Source organism: Anomalospiza imberbis, chromosome 22 (genome assembly GCF_031753505.1).
Source record: "Anomalospiza imberbis isolate Cuckoo-Finch-1a 21T00152 chromosome 22, ASM3175350v1, whole genome shotgun sequence".
Taxonomy (NCBI): Eukaryota; Metazoa; Chordata; class Aves; order Passeriformes; family Viduidae; genus Anomalospiza; species Anomalospiza imberbis.
In genome coordinates, this window is record NC_089702.1 from 5,777,961 (window position 1) to 5,803,820 (window position 25,860).

At 53.3% G+C, this 25,860-nt stretch overlaps 2 protein-coding genes across 3 annotated transcripts in view; both read right to left on the reverse strand.

Moving 5' to 3' along the window:
* Positions 1 to 12,455, reverse strand: part of KPNB1 (karyopherin subunit beta 1) — a 31,558-nt gene extending 19,103 nt beyond the window's left edge. The window contains exons 1-5 of one of the 2 annotated variants that reach the window (XM_068211858.1): positions 12,310 to 12,454; positions 11,996 to 12,054; positions 7,804 to 7,986; positions 5,028 to 5,228; positions 1,207 to 1,359 (exon numbers count right to left, since the gene is read on the reverse strand). In XM_068211858.1, coding sequence (XP_068067959.1) covers positions 1,207 to 1,359; positions 5,028 to 5,228; positions 7,804 to 7,986; positions 11,996 to 12,054; positions 12,310 to 12,349 — 636 coding nt within the window. In that variant the 5' untranslated portion in view covers positions 12,350 to 12,454. Of the gene's footprint in view, positions 1 to 1,206; positions 1,360 to 5,027; positions 5,229 to 7,803; positions 7,987 to 11,995; positions 12,055 to 12,309 lie in introns of both variants that reach the window. The other variant, XM_068211857.1, reaches the window with a different exon arrangement.
* Positions 12,456 to 17,506: 5,051 nt separating this feature from the next.
* NPEPPS (aminopeptidase puromycin sensitive) overlaps positions 17,507 to 25,860 on the reverse strand; it is a 32,491-nt gene continuing 24,137 nt past the window's right edge. Inside the window, exons 17-23 of the mRNA XM_068211859.1 lie at positions 24,445 to 24,664; positions 22,671 to 22,813; positions 22,287 to 22,343; positions 21,890 to 21,997; positions 20,692 to 20,847; positions 20,309 to 20,356; positions 17,507 to 18,141 (exon numbers count right to left, since the gene is read on the reverse strand). Of these exons, the coding sequence (XP_068067960.1) occupies positions 17,989 to 18,141; positions 20,309 to 20,356; positions 20,692 to 20,847; positions 21,890 to 21,997; positions 22,287 to 22,343; positions 22,671 to 22,813; positions 24,445 to 24,664 (885 nt within the window). The 3' untranslated portion in view covers positions 17,507 to 17,988. The remainder of the gene's footprint in view (positions 18,142 to 20,308; positions 20,357 to 20,691; positions 20,848 to 21,889; positions 21,998 to 22,286; positions 22,344 to 22,670; positions 22,814 to 24,444; positions 24,665 to 25,860) is intronic.

A 25,860-nucleotide genomic window follows, 5' to 3' on the forward strand; every position in this document is an offset into this window, starting at 1 on the left:
ATAAAGTGGGGAGCGAAATAAAAAGGGGAGGAAAAAAAGGGGAGGGGAAAAAAGGAGGAAAGGGAAGGAAAAAAGGAAAAAGTGGGAAAATGGGAGGAGAAAAAGAGGGGGAAAAGAAGAAAAAAGGTGGGGGAAAAGAGGGAGGGAAAAAGCCAAGCGGAAAAGAAGGAAAGGAGGGAAAAGTGGTGGCAGAAAAGGGGAAAAAATGGGAGGGGAAAAAATTGGGGTGCTAGGAAAGCCCTTCAAGATAATACAAGTGTTCTGGAAATCCTCAAGGGAAATTCAGGGTCAGGAAAAACCTTGAAGATGGGAAAAAAGTGGGGGAACGGGGAAAAAAGGGGCAAAAAAAGGGGGGAAAAGAGGGGGGGGGAAAGGGGGGAAAGAAGGGGGGAAAGAAAAGAAGGGGGGAAAAGAAAAGAAGGGGGGAAAGAAGGGGGAAAAGAACGGGGGGAAAAGGGGGGGAAAAGGGGGGGAAAAGGGGGGGAAAAGGGGGGGAAAAGGGGGGGAAAAGGGGGGGAAAAGGGGGGGAAAAGGGGGAAGAAAAGGGGGGGGGAAGGGGGGGAAAAGGGTGGAAAAAGGGTGGAAAAAGGGAGGAAAAAAGGAGGGAAAAAGGAGGGAAAAGGGAGGGAAAAGGGGGGGAAAAGGGGGGGAAAAGGGGGGGAAAAGGGGGGGAAAAGGGGGGGAAAAGGGGGGGGGAAAGGGGGGGGAAAGGGGGGGGGAAAAAGGGGGGAAAAAGGGGGGAAAAAGGGGGGAAAAAGGGGGGAAAAAGGGGGAAAAAGGGGGGGAAAGGGGGGGAAAAGGGGGGGAAAAGGGGGGGAAAAGGGGGGGAAAAGGGGGGGAAAAAGGGGGAAGAAAAGGGGGAAGAAAAGGGGGAAGAAAAGGGGGAAGAAAAGGGGGAAGAAAAGGGGGAAGAAAAGGGGGAAGAAAAGGGGGGGAAAAAAGGGGAAAAAAGGGGGAAAAAAAGGGAAAAAAAAGTAAAAAAAAAAAAAGGAAAAAAGGGGAAAAAAAGGGAAAAAAAAAAGGGAAAAAAGGAACTGGTCAGCGCTCCCTGCCCTGAAGATGCCCAGGGCTGGGTCCCAGTCTCAGTGTGCACAGATCTGTCCATCACAGCTCAGCGTGGTGCATGAATCCTCATCACCGACCGTGGAGCAGCAGCCCTGCCGTCCCAGCCTGGCACGCCCGGGGCTTCTGGGGGTTTTTCCTCACCTCTTTGTCAAAGTTTGCTTTGGTGAATTCCAAAGAGTTCAGGAGTGCGTTGGTGGCTGCAAGCTTCACATTGTTGCTGGGCTCCTCCTTTCTCATTCCCTGGATTATGGCAGTCAGGATTTCATTGGATTTGTCCTGGAGCTGCTCTGGATCCTGAAAAAAATATTTAAAAAAAAATCTGGATAAAGTTATTTATGACTTAAATCGATTTTTTACATTTATTTATTATTTAAATCGATTTTTTATATTTATTTATGATTTAAATCGATTTTTTTATATTTATTTATGATTTAAATAGATTTTCCCGTGTTTTCAAGCAATAGGATCTACAGATAAAAGGGATTTTTTTTTTTTTGCCAGTATTTACAAATAGCAGTTTTAGGATAGGCCAGGAAAGTTTTAGGATAAACCAGGAATTATGGAAAATCCAAGGAATTCCTGCAGCACCTGGGATGGGAAGGAGAAGCCTGAACTGAGCACAAATCCTCCAGAAATCTCAGTGAAAAATGCCAAATAAATCCCACTGGATCAAACACGAGCCAACGAACTCCAGGATTTGGCTTCATTCATAAAAAGATAAAAAATGTTGATTTCCAGACAATTTATGGATTGGGCGGAGACTTTGAGCTGTAAATTTTCCTTTTTTTTTTCAGACACAGAACAAAAAATTGCAGTGCCTGGACCTGCAGCAAGGCCAGGAAATGTAAAACAATTAAATCTTTAAATCTTTAAATAACTGTGAAGCCCCCAAGGTTTAAAGAATAAAGTTGTGAACAAGCACTAAACACTCAATTTTAATTCGTGGTAAATTTGAGACACGAATAATGGGATGAATTCACCTCAGGGCTCATCCAGCTGATGGATTTGAGATTCCCAAACTCTGCCACAACTGAAAAACTTCAAGGTGGGATTTTAAATATAAATATTTAAATGAGCAAATTCAGCAAAAAATCCACCAAAAAGAAAGGGAAAACCCTCCAGAATTCCAGGGATTTGTCACAACCAGATCTCCTCTTTCATTTCGTTTTTCTCCTCAGTGAAACCAACCCCTTGAGAATTCAATCCAAATAAAAGCTGTGAAGACAGGATTTCTCCTCCCGCCTCTCTGCACTGAGATTCCAGCATGGAATATCCAGTGGATCCCAAAAAATCAGCTCCCAATCCCATTTTTCAGTGGCAAGTTTTCCCAGAAATTCGCACCAAATTCTGAAAATTCCCAGTAAACGCAATGGAGATTTTATGGAAGTTGCCTCAAAGAGCTAAATATTCCCTTAAAGAGCGAACCATTTTACTCAAAAAGTGGAATATTCCCTCAAAAAATGAAATGTTCCCTCAAAAAGCAAAATATTCCCTCAAAAAGCAGAATGTTCCCTCAAAAAGTGGAATATTCCTGCATCCGAAACTCCTGAACCGACCACCAAAGGGCTCCTGTGGCCAGAGGAAACTCAGGATTGCCCCAGGCAGGAGGAGCCGGGGCTGATCCCGGCTTTGGCCGGGATGCGGACGCTGAGCTGAGGCTTTCCCTCAGCCCCGCAGGGACACGGAGCCTCCACGTTCCCTTCAGGAGTGGTGACCTGGATTTGGGGTGGGAAAGGAGGTCAGACCTTCCAGGAACCTGCCAGCAGGGTGGAAAATCCCCTGGAAATCAGGGAATCCTCTCCGGGAGCACAAAAACCTCCTGGAAATCAGGGAATGCCCTCCAGGAGCACAAAAACCTCCTGGATATCAGGAAATGCCCTCCAGAGCCACAAAAAACTCCTGGAAATCAGGGAATGCCCTCCAGAGGCACAAAAACCTCCTGGATATCAGGGAATGCCCTCCAGAGCCACAAAAATCTCCTGGAAGTCAGGGAATGCCCTCCAGAGCCACAAAAATCCCCTGGAAATCAGGGAATCCTCTCCGGGAGCCACAAAAACCTCCTGGAAATCAGGGAATGCCCTCCAGAGCCACAAAAACCTCCTGGAAATCAGGGAATGCCCTCCAGAGGCACAAAAACCTCCTGGAAATCAGGGAATGCCCTCCAGGAGCGCAAAAACCTCCTGGAAATCAGGGAATGCCCTCCAGAGCCACAAAAATCTCCTGGAAATCAGGGAATGCCCTCCAGAGCCACAAAAACCTCCTGGAAATCAGGGAATGCCCTCCAGAGCCACAAAAATCTCCTGGAAATCAGGGAATGCCCTCCAGGAGCGCAAAAACCTCCTGGAAATCAGGGAATGCCCTCCAGGAGCGCAAAAACCTCCTGGAAATCAGGGAATGCCCTCCAGAGCCACAAAAATCTCCTGGAAATCAGGGAATGCCCTCCAGAGCCACAAAAATCTCCTGGAAATCAGGGATAATTTTGAAGTCTCCTGGAAATCAGGGATTGAGGCCAGGAAAGCCCTCCAGGATCATAAAATTCTCCTGGAAATCCAGGAATCCCCTCCAGGAGCACAAAAGTCTCCTGGGAATTATGTCTGGGAAAGCTCTCCAGGATCATAAAAGCCTCATGGAAATCAGGGAATCCTCAAGGCCAGGGATTCCCCCTCCAGGATCACAAAAATCTCCTGGAAGTCAGGAATTCCTTAAGGTCAGGAAAGCCCAAGATCATAAAAGACTCCTGGGAATCCTTGACGTTGGAAAAGCCTTCCAAGATCATAAAATTCTCCAGGAAATCTGGAATTCCTTAAGGTCAGGAAGTCTCCTGGAAATCAGGGAATCCTCCAGGTCAGGAGAGCCCTCCGGGGTCACCAAGTGGGAGAATCGTGGAAAGTCCTGAGTTGCAAGGGATCATCCAGCCCAGCTCTTGGCCCTGCAGGACACCCCAAAATCCAAACGCTCCTGGAGCTCTGGCAGGTTTGGGATCATGACCAACCTCAAAAAACTCTAAGCCCAAAAAACCCAATGCAAAGAATCCAAGACAAAATCCAACCCCGAAGATGCAACCCCAAAAATCCAGCCAAAACCCCAACCCAGAAACCGAACTCCAAAACACCACAAAATCCAACTGAAAAGCCCCAATCAAAAATCCAACCTAAGGAATACAAGCCAAAATCCAACCCAAAAATCCAACCCTAAACCCGACCCTACAAACCCAACCCGAGAAAGTAAAAAAACAACCCAAAAAACCCAACCTAAAATCAAACCATAAATCCAACCCAAGAAAGTCCAACCCAAAGAACTCAACTCAAAACCCAACTCAACAAACCCAAATCAAATCCAACAAATCCTACACCCAACCAACCCAAAAAACTCCAACCCAAAACCCAACCCAAAGATCCAAAGATCTCCAAGCCAAAATTCAACTTAAAGAATCCAACCAAAAAACCAACCCTAAACATCCAAAAAACTTCAATCCCGAAGAATCCAAGCCAAAACCCAACCCAAAAATTCCAACCCAAAAAACACAACAAACCCAAAACCCAACCCAAAAAATCCAAAAAACCTCAACCCAACAACCAATCCAACCCAAAGAGCCCAACAAACCCAACCCAAAAACCTCAACCCAAGAACCTACCCAACCCAAAACCGAAACAAACAAACCCAACCCAAAAAACCCAAACAACCTCAACCCAAGAACCAATCCAACCCAAAGAACCCAACAAACCCAACCCTAAACCAAACCCAAGAACCAATCCAACCTGAAGAACCCAACAAACCCAACCCTAAACCAAACCCAAGAACCAATCCAACCTGAAGAACCCAACAAACCCAACCCTCAAAACCCAAACCTCACCCCAAAGAACCCAACGCAACCCCGGCGCCGCCTCCGACCCGTGCCACGCCGCGCCGGCAGATCCGCCGCCCGGGGAGCCCCTCGTGCCCCAAAGCCGCGGTGCACTCACGATGTCCTGGCAGATGTAGCCGATGGCCTCGAGCGTGGACTCCTTCATGTGCTCGGTGCTGTGCTGGTTGGTGACGTTGGCCACCAGCTGCGGGATCAGCTCCGGCCACTGGTTCATGGGGATCTCGGCGCAGGCGATGCCGGCCACGCACTGCGACGCCGAGCTGGGCCGGTACGTCTCCGTGCCCAGCGTCTGCAGCACCTGCACGTGCCACAGGCAACGGGGTCAGGAGAAACGGGGCTGGGAAAGCGGCCCCCAGGGAGACCCCAAATCCCTCAGCTTTTGCCAGAAATCGCTCGGGTTCTTCTGGAAAAATGGTGCTGGGGATGCGAAGAGCCCAGCTGGGATTCCCGTGGAATTTTCCCTTCCCGTGGTGAAGGGAAATGGTAAAAGTTGAACAAATCGGGGTTGAGTTCACCCCAAAACGTTAATTCTTTTATGCCAAAATGATCTGAGTAATTTTGTTGGGCACTGGGATCAATCAGGAGGATTTTTGGTGGTGGGATTTGGGAACTTTTCCTTAAAAGAATGGAGAGACTGGGATGGATTTTTTTCAGCTTTTCCTGTTATACACCAGTGAGATTTTCTTTAAAAAACACAGGGACGGATTTGCACTTTTCCATCATTTTTTGTTGCACACCAAAAACACTTTCTTCAAAAAAATACAGGGATTTTTTTCTGCATTTCCCAGTCATTCACCAGCAAAAAATTCTTTTAAAAACTGAGGGAGGGATTTGCATTTTTCCATCATTTTTAGTTATACACCAGTAACTTTCTCTAAAAAATGGAGGGACAGGGGATGAATTCTTTTCAGCATTCCCACTTATACACCAACAACTTTTTTATTAAAAAACAGAGAGACTGAAATGCTTTTTTTTTTATCATTTCCACTTGAACACCAATAACATTTTCTATAAAAAACAAAGGAAGGGATTAGCATTTTCCAGCATTTTTGGCTACACAGCAATAAACTTTATTTAAAAAAACATAGAAATGAGGATTCATTTTTTCAGCATTTCCAGTTCCACACCAACAACATTTCCTTTAAAACCTGGAGGCAGTGGGATGCATTTTATCAGCATTTCCAGTCCCACACCTTCCTTTTCCAAGTTTCCACCTAAATGCTGTATTTTTGGTGTTGAAAACAGCAACAAATGGTTCCATTTCAGTGCACAAGGACAGCTCCTGACCCAGTGAAATTCCATGGAAATAAAGGATCAAAGGTGCTCCATCCTCTCTCACCCAAATTTACCCCTCTGATGTGGCTGCCCCTGGATCCCTGGAATGTCCAAGGCCAGCCTGGACCGGGCTTGGAGCACCCTGGGAGAAGGAAAGGTGGGAATGGATGGAATTTAAGCTTCTCCCAACCCAAATAATTCTGGGATTACTGGATTCTGTTAACACACAAAAAAACAAATACAAAGCTCACGGCCCAGCTGAACTGGGCACAGAGCACTGCACAAATCCCAGCAACATTTTTTGCTCCCATCAGCCAAAAACAAAAATAACAACAAACCACTGAGCCACCACTTCTGTCCCTGCAGGCTCTGAACTCCAACTGGGCAAAAAGCATCCTCGGGAAAACACACGAATTTTTATAATTTTCTATCTGGAACCTGCAATTTTTCCTCATTTTCCACTTTTAAACCTTCCTGGGCCTCATGTGAATGTTGTTCAGACTCAGAGTGTTTCAAAGGTGTTGGTGGGGATTGGAGAGCACTTGGGGAAGCTCTTCCTCAGAAAGGGAAGAAAAATCTTCCTTAAAAAAGCATTTCCTGCAGAAAAATCAACGCCCAGCCCAGCTGCAGGGGAGGCCACGGAATCCTGGAGTGGTTTGGGTGGGAAGGGACCTTAAATCCCATCCAGGGCCACGGGCAGGAACATCTTCCACTCTCCCAGGTGCTCCAAGCCCTGTCCAGCCTGGCCTGGGACGCTTCCCGGGATCCAGGGGCAGCCGCAGCTGCTCTGGGAAATCCCTGCAGCCTTTTCAGAGCTTCACTCGAAAAACTTCTTCCTTTGAGCTCATCTAAACCAAACCCCTTCCACTTCAAACCCGTCCTCCCGTCCTACCACAACCTTCCAGAGTATCCTGAGCTGGAAGGGACCACGGGGATCATCCGGCCCAGCTCCCATCCCTGCAGGACACCCCATAATCCACCCCCTGCATCCCTGGCAGCGCTGCCCAAACGTTCCTGGAGCTCTCAGAGCTTTGGGATCACGGCCATTCCATGGGGAACTGGCCTTGTGCTCAAACTCTCTGCGGAAAAACCCCAAAATCCAACCCAGAACTCCTGGAGCTCTCAGAGCTTTGGGGTCACGGCCATTCCCTGAGGAGCTGTCCTGGTGCCTGATCACCATGTGGGGGAAACCCCAAAATCCAGCTCAAACTCCAACCCAAAATATCCATCCCAAAACTCCTGGAGCTCTGAGAGGTTTGGGATCACCAGCCCTCCCTGGGGAGCTGTTCCGGCGCCCAAAAACCCTGGGGAGTAAACCCCAAAGATCCAACCCAGAACCCCCGGAGCTCCGGCAGCTTTGGGACCACCACCATTCCATGGGGAGCTGTTCCAGCACTCAACCAACCTTTGGAGGAAGATCTTTGTCCAAGTTCCACCCCAAAACTCACCCGGATGAAACCAACTCCCAGATCCGAGCAGCCGCTGCTGCTCCAGAGACAAGAGAAGACTTTTTAGGTGGAAAACCAGGGACGACGCTCCTCACCGACCCCTCCCAAGGTAGAAACAAGGAGAAAAGGAGGAGACACGCCAGGACTTACGAAGTTCTTGACCTCCCTGCGCGCGTTGGCGTCGATGGCGAGCCATCTCTGCTGGTACTGGGCCTTGATGTCGGGATCCTTGGAGGTCAGCGAGTTCTTGATCTGCAGCCCGGCGGCCACGCGCGCGACCTGGCTGTTCCCGGGGTTTGCCAGCACTTTGGACAGTTCCACCAGGAAGGTCGGCTGGGGAGACAGCGGGGTCAGCCCCCAGGCGCCCCACAAACCTCGCCCAGCCCCCCTAGGGCTCCCCCCGGCCGGATCCGGGACGAGATTACGGGTTAAGCTCCTCACGAGAAGTGCCGGAAGCGCCGCTGGCTCTGCCGGCGTCGGGATTTTTTTAGAGCTGACACTGGAGCCCAGTTACCTTCCCTGCTCCTGCCTGCCCTGAAAATTCCTTTAAAGAAATGGATTTAGGGGCTCAAAAAATGGATTTTCTGGGTGGGAACGAAGGAGGAATTCCCTGCTTATTGTTTCGGGGATTCCACACCCAAACTGGGATTGGCAAAATGTGGAAACTCTGATTTGTGACATTCCAATCTCTCTGCTGATCACGATGCTGATTTACCCCCCAAAATGATGACTTACCCCCCAAAATGAGGATTAACCCCCCCAGTGATGATTAACCTCCCAAAAATGGTAATTAACCCCCCCAAAAAACACCTGAGTGCACACAAAACTCCCTGGCATTGGTGCCACTTCCTTTGTTAAAACCTTTAATTTTTAAACCTTTTCTTCTTTCAAACCTTTTAAAAATTCCTCCACAATTCAGAGGCTTCCCTGAAGTCAAGTGTCAGCAGAGAAGTTTTATTGTTTTCCTGAATATTTTCCCTCAAAAGCTTTTTGCCTGCTCAGAAAAGGCTTCCTAGAAAATATTGGGAGCAGATGCAGTGCTTTCCAAACCTCTTTACACCAACTAAAAACATGATTTTCCTAAAAATCTTCCACTTTTTTACAATAAACCCATTTCTAAAATCTCTTAAGAAATACTAAAATACGTCTTTAAAATAAAACAACTTAAATAATCCTAAATTACAAAGATTCTGCGGCACCAAAATCCCATTTTCAAAAGTAACCCAACATTCAAAAGTTGAACAAACAGCTCCAGTGCCTTGGACTCCAGGTTTTCAATGCCCAAGCCCAGCTCTTGAGATAAAATTGATTTTAGTTTTTCCATCCCAAACTCTTCAAAGTTCAAACTGCAGAATTTGGGGCCAAAAAATGGGGTAAAACTTAGAGGGATGAGTAAAATGCATTAGAAATATTCTGAATTGAATGCAATGGAATAAACCCTCCAAAAGACCCCACTAAACCCCTTCAAACCAAATTTTAAACTCTGATTTTATTACGAGGGAGGAACCAGCCAGAATTTGTTCACAGGACAACCCAGAAGCGTTGCTGCCACCTTGGACAAGAAAACTCCTGAAACTCACAGGTGGAAATTCACCCAAATCTTTGGGTTTCTCACCCATAAATTAGCAGGAAAATTTGTCTTTTCATGGCGTTTTGGGGTAAATTCACCAAAAAAAAAAGAGCAGCATCACAAGAAACCTCCCAGATTTGAGCGATAAAGTGGAGGCAGATGTGCCTGAGCTGGCTCCCCCCTGCCACAGGTGCCACCGAACAGCCCAGGTAAGAAGGGATAAAGGAGGTAAAAGGGGATGAATTAGCTAAGAAGGGCAAAATTAGGGGTGGAGAGGACGAGGAAGGGGGATGAGGAAGAGCAGGAGGCTCCAGCAGGGAACTGGGAGATGCTCCCCAAGCCCTGGGGCTCTCCTGCCCCTTCCTGGGAAAAGCTCTTCCCACCCAGGGAGCACATCCTGGGGTGAGGACAGGCCTGAATCCCACATCCCCATCCCTGCTCCATCCCCATCCTCCTGCTCCATCCCCATCCTCATCCTCCTGCTCCATCCCCATCCCTCTTCTCCATCCCCATCCCTGCTCCATCCCCATCCTCATCCTCCTGCTCCATCCTCATCCTCCTGCTCCATTTCCATCCCTACTCCATCCCCACCCCCTGCTCCATCCCCATCCTCCTGCTCCATCCTCATCCCTGCTCCATCCCCATCCCTGCTTCATCCTCATCCTCCTGCTCCATCTCCACCCTCCTGCTCCATCCCCACCCTCCTGCTCCATTCCCATCCCCATCCTCATCCTCCTGCTCCATTCCCATCCCTGCTCCATCCCCATCCCCCTGCTCCATCCCCATCCTCATCCTCCTGCTCCATCCCCATCCCTCCTCCATCCTCATTCTCCTGCTCCATCCCCATCCCCCTGCTCCATCCCCACCCCCTGCTCCATCCCCATCCTCATCCTCCTGCTCCATCCCCATCCCCCTGCTCCATCCCCATCCCTGCTCCATCCTCATCCTCCTGCTCCATCCCCATCCCTGCTTCATCCCCATCCTCCTGCTCCATCCCCATCCTCCTGCTCCATCCCCATCCTCCTGCTCCATCCCTGCTCCATCCCCACCCCCCTGCTCCATCCTCATCCTCCTGCTCCATCCCCATCCCTCTGCTCCATCCCCACCCCCCTGCTCCATCCCCATCCCCCTGCTCCATCCCCATCCCTGCTCCATCCTCATCCTCCTGCTCCATCCCCATCCCCATGCTCCATCCCCATCCCTCTGCTCCATCCCCATCCCTGCTTCATCCCCATCCTCCTGCTCCATCCCCATCCCCCTGCTCCATCCTCATCCCTGCTCCATCCTCATTCTCCTGCTCCATCCCCATCCCTTCTCCATCCTCCTCCAGGACCCAGCCCCCTCCCAGCCTGGACCGTTTCCCCCTCCCCACCCCACACAAGTCCTTGGTGCCAGCCCAAGCTCTGCACTCACCCAGCCCCGCCTCTCACCAAGCAAAGTAAAAATGAAAGCTTGGAGTAATCCCGCAAGGCTGGGAGGAGAAACGAAACCTTGGGAAATCCACATTTCCCCAGCTCTTCCCAACACCTGGAAATCAGGACCACGAGCAGCTCCTGCCCATCCCCCCGAAATCCCGGCTGCACACAGCCCTGGAGCTCCAGGCACGGCCTGGGGGGTCCTGAGGCTCCCCCAGCACCAATCCAGAGGGGTTTTCCCTCCAAACTGAGGTTCAGCACAAAGGCTGCATCACTCCCACTCCTTCCAGCAGCACCACAAACACGGAACCTCCGTGGCTTTCCCCGTTCCCCGCAGGCCAGGGGAGGAGGTGCTGTGGGGTGACAGGTGCCAGTTTTGGGGGTGATAACGGGGCTGTGACAAGGACAGCACCGAGACACCGGGACCCAGCACCCCCCAGTGCTCCCCATCCCTGCGGGGAGCAGCCAGAGCTGCAGCCCCACAGCTTGACTAAGCAAAAACCCTTGTGAGCCAGCAGCAGCCTCAGCCCCCCGCTCCAGCACAGCCAGCACTCGCGGGCCTTTGGGCTTTTTGTTCCCCCTTGCTTTTCTTTTTTCAGACTTCTTTTCTTCCTCGGATTTAAGGCCACCGGGCGTGCAACTCCCCCTGCCCAGCCGAACCTCCCTCCCCCACCAGACGTCCCTGAGCTCCTCCCCAGCCTCCCGGAGCCGCGATCCCGCCCGGGCGGGGGTCTCGAGGGGATGCGGCGGTCCCGGTGCGCGGGCAGCGGGACCGGACGGGGGTCCCGAGGGCACTGGAACTGGGCAGCAGGGCTGGGCGGGGGTCCCACAGGCAGTGCGACCGGACACTAGAACCGGGCAGCAGGGCTGGGCAGGGGTCCCGCGGACAGTACGGTTGGGAGAGGGTCCCGTAGGAGCGGGCGCTAGAACCGGCCGGGGGTCCCGCGGACGCTAGGCGCGGGCAGTCAGACTGGGCGGGGGTGCGGCGGGCACTAGGAGCGAACGGGGGCGCCGCGGGCGCGGGAAGCGGGCGGCGGGGCCGGCCGGGGGTCCCGGCGGGCGGCCGGGCTTTAGGACCGGGCGGCGCCCGGGGCCGCGATGGCCGCGGTGGCCGCACATGGCCCGCGGCCGCTCCCGCACCGGCCCCGCCCCCCGGCCCGGCGCCGCGCGCTGATTGGCTGCCGGGCCCGCAGGGCGCGCTGTGATTGGCCCGCGCGGCCGCCGGGCGCGGGCCGGGGCGGCAGCGGCCATGGCGGCCGGGCCGGGCCGGGCCGAGCCGGGCGGGGCCGCGGAGCGCTCGGGGCAGCGCCGGCCCCGCCGCCGGCCCCGCCGCCCCGGGGCCGCCCCGAGCGCTCACCAGGTTCTCGATGGCCGCCTGCTCCAGGAACTTCTGCGCCGCCTCGAGCTCCGAGCAGTCTGCGGAGGGGAATCCGGCGTCAGCCGCGGCCCGACCGCCCGGGCCCTGAGGCTCCGAGCGCGCTCCTCTCCGTGCCCCGGAGCCTCCCCGCCGCCACGGTTCCCGCCCGCCACACGGCCTCCCCCGCCGCCCACGCCCTCCCCGGGGCTGCGGGCGCCGCCTCGGCCGCCCCGCGGGTTGCGCGGCCCCCGCCCCGCCCGGCCCCGCCGGGCCCGCCCGGCCCCGCCGCCCCCAGCCCTCCGCCCGCGCCCTACCCGGCGACACCGTCTTCTCTAGGATGGTGATGAGCTCCATGGCGGCGGCGTGGCGGCTCCGGCGCCGGCGGGAGGAGGAGGAGGAGGAGGAGGAGGGGAAGGGGAAGGGGGGGGAGCGGGGCGGGCCGGAGGAGGGGAGGGAGGGGAAGGGCGGAAAGCCGGGGCCTGCCCCGCGGAGGCGGCGGGCGGAGGCCGGAGCGGGGCGGGGGGGGAGGTGGCGGCTCCCGGCGCGGCTGCGGGGCGGCGGCGGCGGCGGCGGGAGATTATTTTTCAAATTAAAAAAAAAAAAAAAAAAAAAAAAGGAGGGGAAAAAAAAAAAAAAGGAGGAGAAAAAAAAAAAAAAAAAAAAAAAAAAAAGAAGGGGCCGCGCGAGCGGGGAGCGGCGGCGCGCGCGCGCACCGGGCGGCGGAGGGATACGCCAGGAGGCCCCGCGCGCGCGCCCCGCGCCCGCCGCGCTGATTGGCCGGCGGGGCCCCCCCCGGGCCGGCGCGCGCGCCTTCCTATTGGCTGGGCCGGCGGCGCGAGGCCATTGGGGGGGGGGCCCCGCGGGGGGGGGGGGGGGGGCAAAGGGAGGGAGCGGGGGAGGAAAGAGAAGGGGCGGGGCTTCCGGCGGCGCGCGCGGGGCTGGGCGGGGCCGGGCCGGGACCACCGCCGGGGGGAGGGGAGGGGAGGGGAGGGGGCGAGACCACGTGGGGCCGCGCGTGGGGGCGGCGCCGGGACCGCCGGGGCGGAGAGCGGGGCCACCGGCACCGGAACCGGCACCGGCACCGCTCCCGGGAGAGCGGGGCCACCGGCACCGGAACCGGCACCGGCACCGCTCCCGGGAGAGCGGGGCCACCGGCACCGGAACCGGCACCGGCACCGCTCCCGGGAGAGCGGGGCCACCGGCACCGGCACCGCTCCCGGGAGAGCGGGGGCACCGGCACCGGAACCGGCACCGCTCCCGGGAGAGCGGGGCCACCGGCACCGGAACCGGCACCGCTCCCGGGAGAGCGGGGCCACCGGCACCGGAACCGGCACCGCTCCCGGGAGAGCGGAGCCACCGGCACCGGCACCGCTGCCGCTCCCGGGAGAGCGGGGCCACCGGCGCCGGAACCGGCACCGCTCCCGGGAGAGCGGGGGCACCGGCACCGGAACCGGCACCGCTCCCGGGAGAGCGGGGCCACCGGCACCGGAACCGGCACCGCTCCCGGGAGAGCGGGGCCACCGGCACCGGCACCGCTCCCGGGAGAGCGGGGCCACCGGCACCGGCACCGCTCCCGGGAGAGCGGGGTCACCGGCACCGGCACCGCTGCCGCTCCCGGGAGAGCGGGGCCACCGGCACCGGCACCGGCTCGGGGGGAGCCACGTGCTCGGCGCGCAGCGGGAAGCGGAGCCGGCGCGGGTTTCCCGGGGCCGCGGCTGTGTCCCGGTGTGTCCGGTGTGTCCTGCCCGGCCCGGCCCTGCCCTGCAGAGTCGCTGCGGGACGGGCATCCCGCAAGAACCGGGGTGTCCCCTGGGCCGGGGCCGGTGACCGGGCGGGGCCCCGGGCCGGTCAGCACCGGGCACCGGGGCGGGGGTGGAAGCGCTCCCCGGGTACAGCCCCGCCAGAACCCACCCTGCACCGGCTCCGGTGTCCCCCGAGTGCCCTCGGGACGGGCACCGAGGTCCCTCCGCCTCCCGGCGTGTCCCCAAACCGGGGTGGCACCGGGCACGGCCGAGGGACGCGGGAACGGGAAGGAAAAGAGGGAAAACGGGGCCGGTAGGGAGCGGCGGGACAACGCGCGGGTGACAATTAACGGGCCGTAACGGCGAGTGGCAATTAGCGACACAAACAGAGCGCGGGACAAGCGCCAATTACCGGGACGCAGCCCCGGCCCCGCCCGCGGCTGGGAGGCACCGGGAGGCGCCGGGAGAGGCGAGCGCCGCCCCGGGCGGGCAGCGCCGCGCTCGGCCCGTTCATCAGCCCTGCTCCCGAAGGATTCCGGCATCCCGGGGAAGGATCGCGCTCCAGAAACGGGACCCGCCGCAATTCGGGGAGGAGGAGGAGCCCGGCTGGGCGAGGGCAGGGCCGGACAGGGCTCGGGGAAGGAATTCCTGCTTGGCCGGGAGCGGCCGGGCACCGGGGCAGCCCCCGAGGAGCGCTGCTGGTCCCGGAGCTCCGGGGGTTCTGGGTTGGATCTTTGGGGTTTACTCCCCAGGGTTTTTGGGCGCCGGAACAGCTCCCCAGGGAGGGCTGGTGATCCCAAACCTCTCAGAGCTCCAGGAGTTTTGGGATGGATATTTTGGGTTGGAGTTTGAGCTGGATTTTGGGGTTTCCCCCACATGGTGATCAGGCACCAGGACAGCTCCTCATGGAATGGCCGTGACCCCAAAGCTCTGAGAGCTCCAGGAGTTCTGGGTTGGATTTTGGGGTTTTTCCGCAGAGAGTTTGAGCACAGGGCCAGTTCCCCATGGAATGGCCGTGATCCCAAAGCTCTGAGAGCTCCAGGAACGTTTGGGCAGCACTGCCAGGGATGCAGGGGGTGGATTTTGGGGTGTCCTGCAGGGATGGGAGCTGGGCCGGATGATCCCCGTGGTCCCTTCCAGCTCAGGAAGGGAAGGTTGTGGTAGGACGGGAGGACGGGTTTGAAGTGGAAGGGGATTGGTTTAGATGAGCTCAAAGGAAGAAGTTTTTCGAGTGAAGCTCTGAAAAGGCTGCAGGGATTTCCCAGAGCAGCTGCGGCTGCCCCTGGTTCCCTGGAAGCGTCCCAGGCCAGGCTGGACAGGGCTTGGAGCACCTGGGAGAGTGGAAGATGTTCCTGCCCGTGGCCCTGGATGGGATTTAAGGTCCCTTCCCACCCAAACCACTCCAGGATTCCGTGATCCAGGGAAAACCCTGGAGTGAGGAACCGCTGGGAGCAGCAGGCCCCAGCATTCCCATTCCAGCCGCAAAAACTGCCTTCATCCCCAAGATCCTGGCCTCCAGGTGCTTCCCAAGCCCAGGGCACGCAGAGGAGGAGGAGGAGGAGCAGCTCCCAGAGTTCCCTCCCGTGGGGCCGAATCCAGGAGAATTCCCTGCCCAATCCGGCTGGAAGCTGGGGAAAAGCTGCCCCGACAGGTCCGTGCTGCCCGCAGGGCTCCCATCCCAAACCCCAGCGATTCCCACAAAGTGCAGCCGTTCCCTGCGGGAATTCCGTGGAGCAGAGCTCGTGCTGGCCCCGAGGGAGGATTTTATTCATCGCTGGGGAAATGGGTGCGCCCAGCTCCCCGGGGAATATCCATCATTCCCTGAAAAATTCTGGGTTACAGGGAATATCTGTCATTCCCTGAAAAAAAATCCAGGTTACAGGGAATTCCATCATTCCAAATGATGGAAAAAAAGCCAGATTATGGGGAATCTGGCCCAAAAAAAACCAGATTATGGGGAATGTCCATCATTCCCTAAAATACCCAGGTTACAGGGACACTTCCAGGGGTGTGGCAGCCACAATTCCCTCGTTAATCACCACAGTTCCCTCATTAATCACAATTCCATCGTTAATCACCCCCTGAGCCCCATCTCGGCCCTTTCCTCACCCCAAAAGTTCCTCTGTCCTTGTCCTGCCCCTCTCCCCAAGCATCACTTTGTCTCCAGTGATAAAAATAAAGATTTCCCATGGAAAGGCCCAATCCCAAAGTGCCTTTAACGGGGACGGAGCCTGGCTGTGTTTGCTGCTGGGGTTGTTGTTTCTGTGCCTCTCCCTCCGGGGTTATTTTCATTTTGTCCCTGTGCAGGGAGCAGAAGGGAAAGCAGCTTAGTCTGGGCAAAGGCTGGTGCTGACAGAGGGAAATTCCCAAACCGGGCTCGGTCCCAGCTCCAGCCTCGGAATGCACCTGGCCAACAGCTCAGAGCCCCAAAATTCCCATTTCTGGGGTGTTTCCCCAGCCTGGAAGTGCCTCCACGCTGTCATCCCATCAATTTTGTGCTGCGTAATACAAACTCTTTGATTCACAATTAGGTTTTCTCTTTCCTTTCTCTGCCAAATCCAGTCCTGGGCAGTTCTGGAGCGCCTGAGGGTGGTTTTTATTCAGATCACACGGGCTCTGATCCGGGTCTGTCGGCCTCAACTCCAGCCCTGGTGGCACAGGAGGGGTCCTGTAAGTGACACCTTGGCCTCTGCTGTCCCCCCACAGCTTTGGGTCCTTCCAGCCTTCAAACAGAACACAAGGTGAGGTCGTGAATTTCACATTGACATTTTTATTAACGCCAACTGTTTTAAATCTTTTTTTATTTTGTACTCTTTTTTGGTGGGTTTTTTTTTTTGGTGGGGATTTTTTTTTTTTTTTGTAATCTTTTTTTTTTTTAAACAATAGCACAAAAATGTCTCGAGGGGAAGCAGTCTGACAAGTTAAATCTGATGACCTTCCGAAAAAATTAACAGTTAAGCCACACCAAATACGAATTCCTGTTAAAGAAAATAAGGAAAAAAGGGAGGAAAAACCAAAAAGAAAAAGCTGGAACTCCAACCTTTGTGTATTAGAGGGTGGCTGGTTAGTAGGACCACGCTGCTTTGGGAGGGGATGATGGCACAGCTTCGTCGTCATCATCATCATGATCATCATGGATTTAAGGCCTCTGAACCCAATTTCCCGGCGCGGTGATGGAGAGGAAGGAGCAGGGAGCAGCTGGATCCTCTGGGGAAGGAGGCAGGGCAGCCCTGCCCCAGCAGCAGCAGCAGCAGCCCCGTGCCCCTGCACGGGGAGCAGGGGCCAGGAGGAAACGAGGATAAAACCAAAGTGCACAAACCTTTCTGCTTTTCGTGTGGCTGTGGGAGGAGTTTCCCGTACAATCCCGATCTCTCCACGAAGGACATCAGCGAGAGGGGAGGGGGACCCAGGAGAAACGGAACGGGGGGGGTTGGGGCTTTTTTGGGGGGTTTTTGTGGGGTTCTTTTGCTGAGAGGTAACACAAAAGGGAAAGGGGGAACCCTACTGTCCTTGGGGTGGGGAGGGGTTCAGGGACATCTCCCCAAAACCGTGCCCAGATCCTGTCCAACCACGCCTGCCTGGCCCCGTGACCTGTTCCACACACGGCCGAGGCCCCACTCCTGCCTCAGACTCTCCACTGACCTCAAAACCCCTGGATTCCTCTTTTTTGTGGGGAGGGAGGGTGTAAAAAACAGAACATCTGTCAATAAGAGTGTCAGGAAAGGGGAGAGGGGGGTGTTAAATATTTTAACCACTGACAAGGCTTGAGGAAGTTTCACAGTTTTGTTATGCTCTATTTTATTACTATCATATTTACAGATTTTTCTCTCTCTTTTTTTTTTTGTATTTTTGTATTTTTCTCTCTGTCTCTCTTTCTGCAGAATCGCTGATAGATTTTGTTTTTTGTCGTTGTTGTTGTTGCTGTTGTTGTTTTTTATTTTTTTCCCCGAACAGAATTTTCCCAAATTCTTGGAGTGTGTGAGCAGGAACCGATTTAAACTCTACATTCACGGTCCAATCCCCACGGGCTTGAGGAGGAGGAGGAGGAGGAGGAGGAAGAGGAAATAAACAAAAAAAAAACCAAAACCAAAACAAAACAAAAAAAAAAAGGGGGGGAAAAAAAAGAAAGAAAAAGAGGGGGGAAAAAAAACCCAAACCAAAACAACTCCCAAATTCTTGGCATGTGGGTCAGCGGCGGGGGGCTCCTCCCCGGTCCCCGGGGCTGCGCTGGGGCCGGTGCCGGCGCGGGGCTCACACGGGGGCGGGCGCGGCGCGGCGCTGCTGCAGGAAGTGCTGGATGCTGTCGGCATCGCGCCGCAGCCACGCCGCGTTCAGCAGGATGTTCTCGCAGCACTGCTGCACCGTGCGCTCCGCCGACGGCGCCGGGTGGCTCTCGAAGAAAGCCTGCAGGGACAAGGACAGCGGGGCGGTGGCGTGGGGACGCGCGGAGCTGGGGGTCCGAAGGGACGGCAGAACCGAGGCGTGGGCTGCGCTGCGCTGGGGGAGATGAAAAAGCCCCCGGTGGTGGCCACAGGGCTCCGGCAGAGGCACGGGCAGCTCGGCCCTGGGCACCCGCAGGGGTGGGGAAACTCTTCCAGGGGTGGGGAAACACCTACAGGGATGGGGGAACACCTGCAGGGATGGGGGAACACCCGCAGGGGTGGGGAAATGCTTCCAGGGATGGGGGAACACCTGCAGGGATGGGGAAACACCTGCAGGGATGGGGGAACACCTGCAGGGATGGGGGAATGCTTCCAGGGATGGGGAAATGCTTCCAGGGATGGGGGAACTCTTCCGGGAATGGGGAAACCTGCAGGGGTGGGGGAACAGCTCCAGGGGTGGGGGCACACTTCCAGGGGTGGAGGCACACTTCCAGGGGTGGAGGCACACTTCCAGGGGTGGGGGAACACCTGCAGGGGTGGGGGAACACCTGCAGGGGTGGGGGAACTCTTCCAGGGATGGGGGAACACCTGCAGGGATGGGGAAATGCTTCCAGGGATGGGGGCACACTGCCAAGGATGGGGGAACACCTGCAGGGATGGGGGAACACCTGCAGGGATGGGGGAACAGCTCCAGGGGTGGGGTGTCCAGCCCAGCTCCTGGCCCGGCACAGGATGATCCCCGCAATCCCAGGCTGTCCCTGAGGGAACTGCCCTAACAGCCCGGAGCTCTGGGGCTCGCAGGGATCGTCACCCCCGGCCCCGCTCCGACACCCCAAACCCCCAGCCCCGATCTGGACACCCCAACAGCTTCAGATCAGCCACAGCACCCAGAACTGCCCCGAGCTGGAGCCACGCCGAAAACCTCCCAGGCCAGGCAGTGACCTCCTGGCCCAGCTTGGCTGGCCACTGACCCCCAGGGGCTGGCCACTGACCTCCAGGGGCTGGCCACTGACCCCCAGGGGCTGGCCACTGACCCCCAGGCCCGGTTTGGATGGCCAGTGACCTCCAAGCCCACTTTGGCCAGGTAGTGACCTCCAGGCCCAGTTTGGATGGCCAGTGACCTTCAGGCCCACTTTGGCCAGGCAGTGACCTCCAGGGGCTGGCCAGTGACCTCCAGGCCCACTTTGGCCAGGCAGTGACCTTCAGGTCCAGTTTGGATGGCCAGTGACCTCCAGGGGCTGGCCACTGACCTCCAGGCCCAGTTTGGATGGCCAGTGACCTCCAGGGGCTGGCCAGTGACCTCCAGGCCCAGTTTGGATGGCCAGTGACCTGCAGGGGCTGGCCAGTGACCTGCAGGCCCGGTTGCCAGGCAGTGTCATTGCCCCTGCGGAGCTGCCCAGGGCTGCTGTGACTCTGCATTTTCCAGGGCCAGGAGCTGGCCCTGCTCCCCCCGAGCAGCTTCTCCCAGGATCTGGCAGGTCCCCTCACGCTCTGCAAGGTGACACTGAGGCTCACACGTGGGAAATTCCCCACTCAAAGGTCAGGAATGCTCTTGGAAATGAGCTGGGATTTAATTGGGGGTGGTTCATCCAGCTCAGTGTTTTGCCAAAAAAAAAAAAAAATTTCTAATGCAAAATTTCTTCTCTGTAAAATCATTTCTGCTATGAAATCTTCCCTAAGAAAAGTCACTAAATGATCAAAAGGACAGAGCCAGCTCAGGGCTCAGCTGATCTTTGGGACAACAATTCCTCCCGAGTGTTTCCCTAACAGGGAAGTGCTAATTAGCCAATTAACAGCCTTATTTTAAAGTTTTCTCTTCCAAGATGTTCCCGGAAAAATGTGGGGAAAGAATAAAAAACGAAATCCGCAGCCACGCTCAGAGCTCCACCAATGCTGGAAGTCGGGATAATTCTGAGTATTTAAAAGTTCTCTTTTTTGGGAAGGCCCAAGGCTGCTGCCAAACTCTGCTGGAATTTATCCAAGTCGAAATCAAGGCAGAATAAATCAGTGGAAATTCCAGGTTACTTCCAAAATGCTGATTTAAGGCATTTCAGCAATATTTTATCCAACCTAAAGAGGGGCAGTCTGGGGACAGAACAACAAAATCCACCAGGATTTGACTCTTCCACCCAGAGCACCCCAAGTTTATCAGTGACTAATTAATAAATTCTTTCATTAAAGCTTCTTACCTTCACTTCTGCAGCCATTTTATCGTTTGCAAATCCATCCACCGTGAGCTGCAGGGGCAAACAAAACCCCCAACATTAAATTATGAATTAATTATTAAAGAAATAAATAAAATTATTATTTTATTATTTAATTTTATTATCTATTTTTATTTTGGTTTATTTATTTATTTATGCATTTAATAAAGTTATTTGTTCAGTATATTATTTATTTAAAATAATTAAATTATTAAATTTATAATTTAAAATATAGAATTAATTATTTAAATTATTAACGTGTTTTAAATGGATTAACTATTAAATTAATTATTAAACTAAATGGATTTAAATTCAACACTGCCAGTCCCAGATGGGAGGGAAGGGTTTTTCCTCAGGGCCCCACGTACCTTTATTAATCTGGATATTAAGAATCCACCTTGGTATCGATTATAAAGCTCCTCCCAGTTGTCCCTCACGAATTTCCAAGCAGCTTTCCTGCCCTGTTTGCTGCCTCCAGCCACTCCTCCAATCACTGACACCGTGTCCTGGGGACGTACCTCTTCCTGGGGAGGGAAATTTTATCAGTATTCCACATTTTCCCAACAATTCCAGCGCCTTGCGTGGAGGTTTTAGGTATTTCTACACCCAATCTGTCATTAAAGCAGATTTTTTACCCCAAAAATTGAATGTGCAACTCAAAGATTGAAGGAGAAGCAAACCCCTGAGTTATTCTCTGGTTATATCCACCAAAAAAAAAAAAAATCTTATTTTTGCTACAAAAGGGAAGATTTAGAGAGAACATTTTGGTAAATTGAGAGGTCAAAGTGCATTTTGGCTTCCTGGGAAATGGTGCTGGAAGCAGAGCAGTGCCAGGAAAATTGGGATTAATTTCCAGAGCACCAGGGAATCAACTCCTCTGAGGACACAAAATCCCCACAGCAGGTGCCTCCAACCAGAAAAATCAGAGTTTGGTAATTTGGAACCAATTCATTCAGATTTTTTCTTAGTTTGGAATCAGCTCATTCAGACTCATTAACCTGGAACCACCTTACTCTGATTTTTTGTTGATTGCGAACCAACTCTCTCAGATTTTTGTCAATCTGGAAGAAATTCCTTCAGATTTTTGTTGATCTGGAACCAAGTCTCTCAGGTTTTTTTGCAATGCTAAACCAACTCTCTCAGATTTTTCTTAATTTGGAACCAGCCCATTTCAGATTTTTGTAAATTTGGAACCAGCTCGCTCACACTTTTTTCATCTGGATCCAGCTCACTGGAATTTTTGTTGATTTGGAACCCAGGCTCTCAGTTTTGTGTTACTCTGAACCAACTCTCAGATTTTTGTTAATTTGGAACCAGTTCACCCAAGATTTTTCTGGATTTGGACCCAACTCGGCCAAATTCTTCTTCATTTGGGCCCAACTCAGCCAAATTTTTCTTAATGTCGACCCATCTGGCTGAGATTTTTCTTCACGTGGCATTTCCCCAGAACTCTGAAGGCACAACTCAAAGCTTGACCCACGAGGAGAACTCCTGCAGGTTCAGCCCTGAAGCTGAGGGAATCCAGAGGGAAATTCCCCAGGAATATCCCAGAGGAAGGGAACTCACTGAAAGTGCAAAGGTGAGAACTTTTTGGATCAGCTCTGGCTGGGAGATGGCTCCGAGAACGCGCTCGATCCGGTTCTTCTCCTCCTGCATGTCGGCCTGCTTGTGCAGCTGCAGGGGGAAACGCATCCAAATATTAATTCCTCATTAATTCCACGCCTAATGAGCCCTCTGTGGGTGCCAGAGCTGCTGATTACTCGTCAAATCGAATCAGGGACAAATTGGCCTGGCTGGTGGTGCTGTTAATCCCAAGGAATAAAGTGGTTTTCACCAGTTTGCACACAGGGAGAAATTCCCAAGGGAATTTCACGCCACCAGGGACTGGGGCTGGGTGTGGATAAATCCCAGCCCAGAGGGATTTTTAGGGGGAAATGTGGGGTTTTGGAGAGGGAGCACCCACCTTCAGCATGGTGTCCAGGGTGGAGCTGTCCCCGTGCTTCAGCACAGTCACGTACACCTGGGAGCAAACCAGAAAAAAAGCCCTCACACTTCTGGAAATGCAGGAATTCTCATGGAATTGGGTTGGAATTCCCACATCTGGAAGCAGCAGCACTGCTCCCTCCCGGGTTTTAACTCTGCATTGGAGAGGTGCTTCAACTCTTTGATGTTTTCCTCCCTTTCAGGAGGATTTTGGCGATTCCCGAAGCGGAAAAACCAGCAGGATGACCAAAAGAGGGATGCTGCAGTTCCCACCCGGCTCCCCTCTCATTCCCCACCCTTTGGAATACACCTGCCAAGGGCGTGGGGACGGATGCTGGGGGCCCCAAAGCCCCCCAGGACCTACAGGACTCCTCAGGTCAGCAGAGAGGATGTGCTTCCCTTCCACGTGCTCCTTGAACCGGCGCCGGGCCTCTTCCAGCGTCGCCTTGTGCCCGGCTTTTCCCAGTTTTCCCAAAACCAGCCCCCTCAGGAGGGCATCCAGGTGGCCTAGGAGAGAGAAATAATGGGGAAATGGGATTATTTGGGAGCTTTTCCCAGTTTTCCTAAGGCCAGACCACTCAGAAGGGTTTAGAAGTAAGAAATAATGGAAAAATGGGATCATTTAAGAGTTTTTCCCAGTTTTCCCAAGGCCAGCCCCCTCAGGAGGGTCTAGGAGTGGGAAAAAAAGAGAAAAATTGGATTATTTGGGAGCTTTTCCCAGATTTCTCAAGACCAGAACCCTCAGGAGGGCATCTAGGTGGCCTAGAAGTGAGGAAAAAAAAAAAGAGAAAAATGGGATTATTTGGGAGTTTCCCCAAGTTTTCCTAAGGCCAGATCCCTCAGGAGAGTCTAGGAGTGAGTAAAAACAGAAAAAATGGGATTATTTAGGAGCTTTTCCCAATTTTCCCAAAACCAGACCCCTCAGGAGGGTCTAGGACAGAGAAAGAACAGATAAATGGGATTATTTGGGAGGCAAAACTCAGCACTGAAGCTTCATTTCAGCTGTGTGACAATCCCCGAGGATATCCAGAGAATCCAGGCCTTTTGTCCCTCTTGTTTTAGGGAATAAATTGATTTTTTTGCACAGCAAGAGGGTGAGGACAAGAGGATTCCAGCCCAAACACAACAGGCAGGGCTGAAACCTGAGCTAAATCGGGAATTTTAATCACAATTAATTGACCAGGGCAGGTAAACACACACACACGGATTTCCATCCTTGTAATCCAAGAATTTTCCTGCCCTCCAGCAGAGGGAAAATTAAGCAGGGAATTTTTATCAATGACAAGGGAGGAAAAGTTTTTTGGTTTTTTTCCATTTGAACTCCCAACTGGCTGTTTTGAGGATTTTTTGTCTGTTTTTAAGTATTAAACACCCCCGAATGCCTCTTTCGGCCTCATTGTCCTCCCTTCCCTCCCCACTTCCCCCAAATCCCTGATAATTTATTCACACAAGATTCCCAACCCCACAGCTGGATTTCCCAAATCCCTGATAATTTATTGACACTCACATTCCCAACCCTAAAACTGAATTTCCCAGTAGATTTTGCCCAAATCATTGATAATTTATTGTTGCTCAAGATTCCCAAATCCATAATTGGATTCCCCAGAAGTTTGCCCCCAAATCCCTGATAATTTGTTGACATTCAAGATTCCCAAACCCGTAACTGAATTTCCCAACAATTTCCCCCCAAATCCCTGATGCCCTATTCCCACCCCAAGCTGGATTTCCCAGCAGTTTCCCCCCAAACCCCTGATAATTTATTAACACTCAAGATTCCCACCCCAAGCTGAATTTCCCAGCAGCTCTCCCAAACCCCTGATGATCTTTACCCACTCCAAGCTGAATTTCCCAGCAGCTCCCCCAAACCCCTGATGGTTTTTACTCACCCCAAGCCGCATTTCCCAGCAGTTTCCCCCAAACCCCTGATGGCTTTTACCCACCCCAAGCTGTATTTCCCAACAATTCCCCCCAAACCCCTGATGGCTTTTACCCACCCCAAGCTGTATTTCCCAACAATTCCCCCCAAACCCCTGATGGTTTTTACCCACCCCAAGCCGCGTTTCCCAGCAGCTCCCCCAAACCCCTGATGGCTTTTCCCCGCCCCAGGCAGGTTGCCAGCCCCAGCAGAACTTTCCTACCCTCTCCAGGTTTGGGGTCCCAGCCCAGCCTCTCCCCGATGGGGGAGAAGACGTCTCTGACGAACACCTGGATGTCCTCGTAGAAGTCTGTGTGGGACAGGAGGGTGCCCAGGATGCCCAGGTTGCAGCTCAGGTCGCTCCACACGGTGTAGTTGGGCTCGTTCACAAAAGCTTCCATCACTTTCAGGACCTCCACGGTGCTGATGATTCCAGCTCGGGCCTGGGGAAGAGGAAAAAAAAGTGAGATGAATCCCATTATTCAATAGCTCAGCACGTTGTTTTATTGGTTATTAGGAAAATACAGGGATTCATCCCTTTTTTTTTAAATAGCTCATCACTTTTTTTTTTCTTAATAATCAATAAAATAGTGAGATTAATCTGATTTTTTAACAGCTCATCAATTTATTTTATTGGTTATTAGGAAAACACAGGGATTAACCCCATTTTTAATAGCTCATCTATTTATTTTATTGATTATTAGCAAAATCCCATTTTCTAATAGCTCATCAAATTATTTTATTGGGTATTAGGAAAACACAGGGATTCATCCGATTTTTAATAGCTCAGCACATTATTGTATTGATTATTAGGAAAACATAGAGATTAATCCCATTTTGTAATAGCTCATCACTTTATTGTATTGATTGGGAAAAATCTCATTTTACAACAGCTCATCCATTAATTTTATTGATTATTAGTGAAACACAGGGATTAATCCCATTTTGTAATAGCTCATCAACTTATTTTATTGATTATTAAGGAAAAAAAAGGGATTAATCTGATTTTTTATTTGCTCATCGATTTATTTTGCCCTATTCCCAGAGGATTTTGTCCCAATCCCAAGGGATTTTGCCCCATACACAGAGGATTTGTCTGCAATCCCAGAGGATTTGGCCCCAGTCCCAAAGGATTTTTTCAATCCCAAAGGATTTTCTCTATCCTAGATGATTCGGCCCCAGTCCCAGGGGATTTTGCCCCATTCCCAGAGAATTTTCTCAATCCCAGAGGATTTAGCCTCAATCCCAAAGGATTTTCTCTATCCTTGAAAATTTTGTCCCAGTCCCAGAGGCTTTTGCCCCAATCCCAGAGGATTTTCTCTATCCCAGACGATCTCCCCCATTCCCAGATGATTTTGCCCCAGTCCTATAGAATTTTCCCCCGCTCCCAGATGATTTTTCCCTATTCCCAGAGGATTTTCCCCGTTCCCAGAGGATTCCCCCATTCCCAGAGCATTCCCCCGTTCCCAGAGGATTTTCCCCCGTTCCCAGAGGGTTTTTCCCCGTTCCCAGAGGATTTTTCCCCGTTCCCAGAGGGTTTTTCCCCGTTCCCAGAGGATTCCCCCGTTCCCAGAGGGTTTTTCCCCGTTCCCAGAGGGTTTTTCCCCGTTCCCAGAGGATTTTTCCCCGTTCCCAGAGG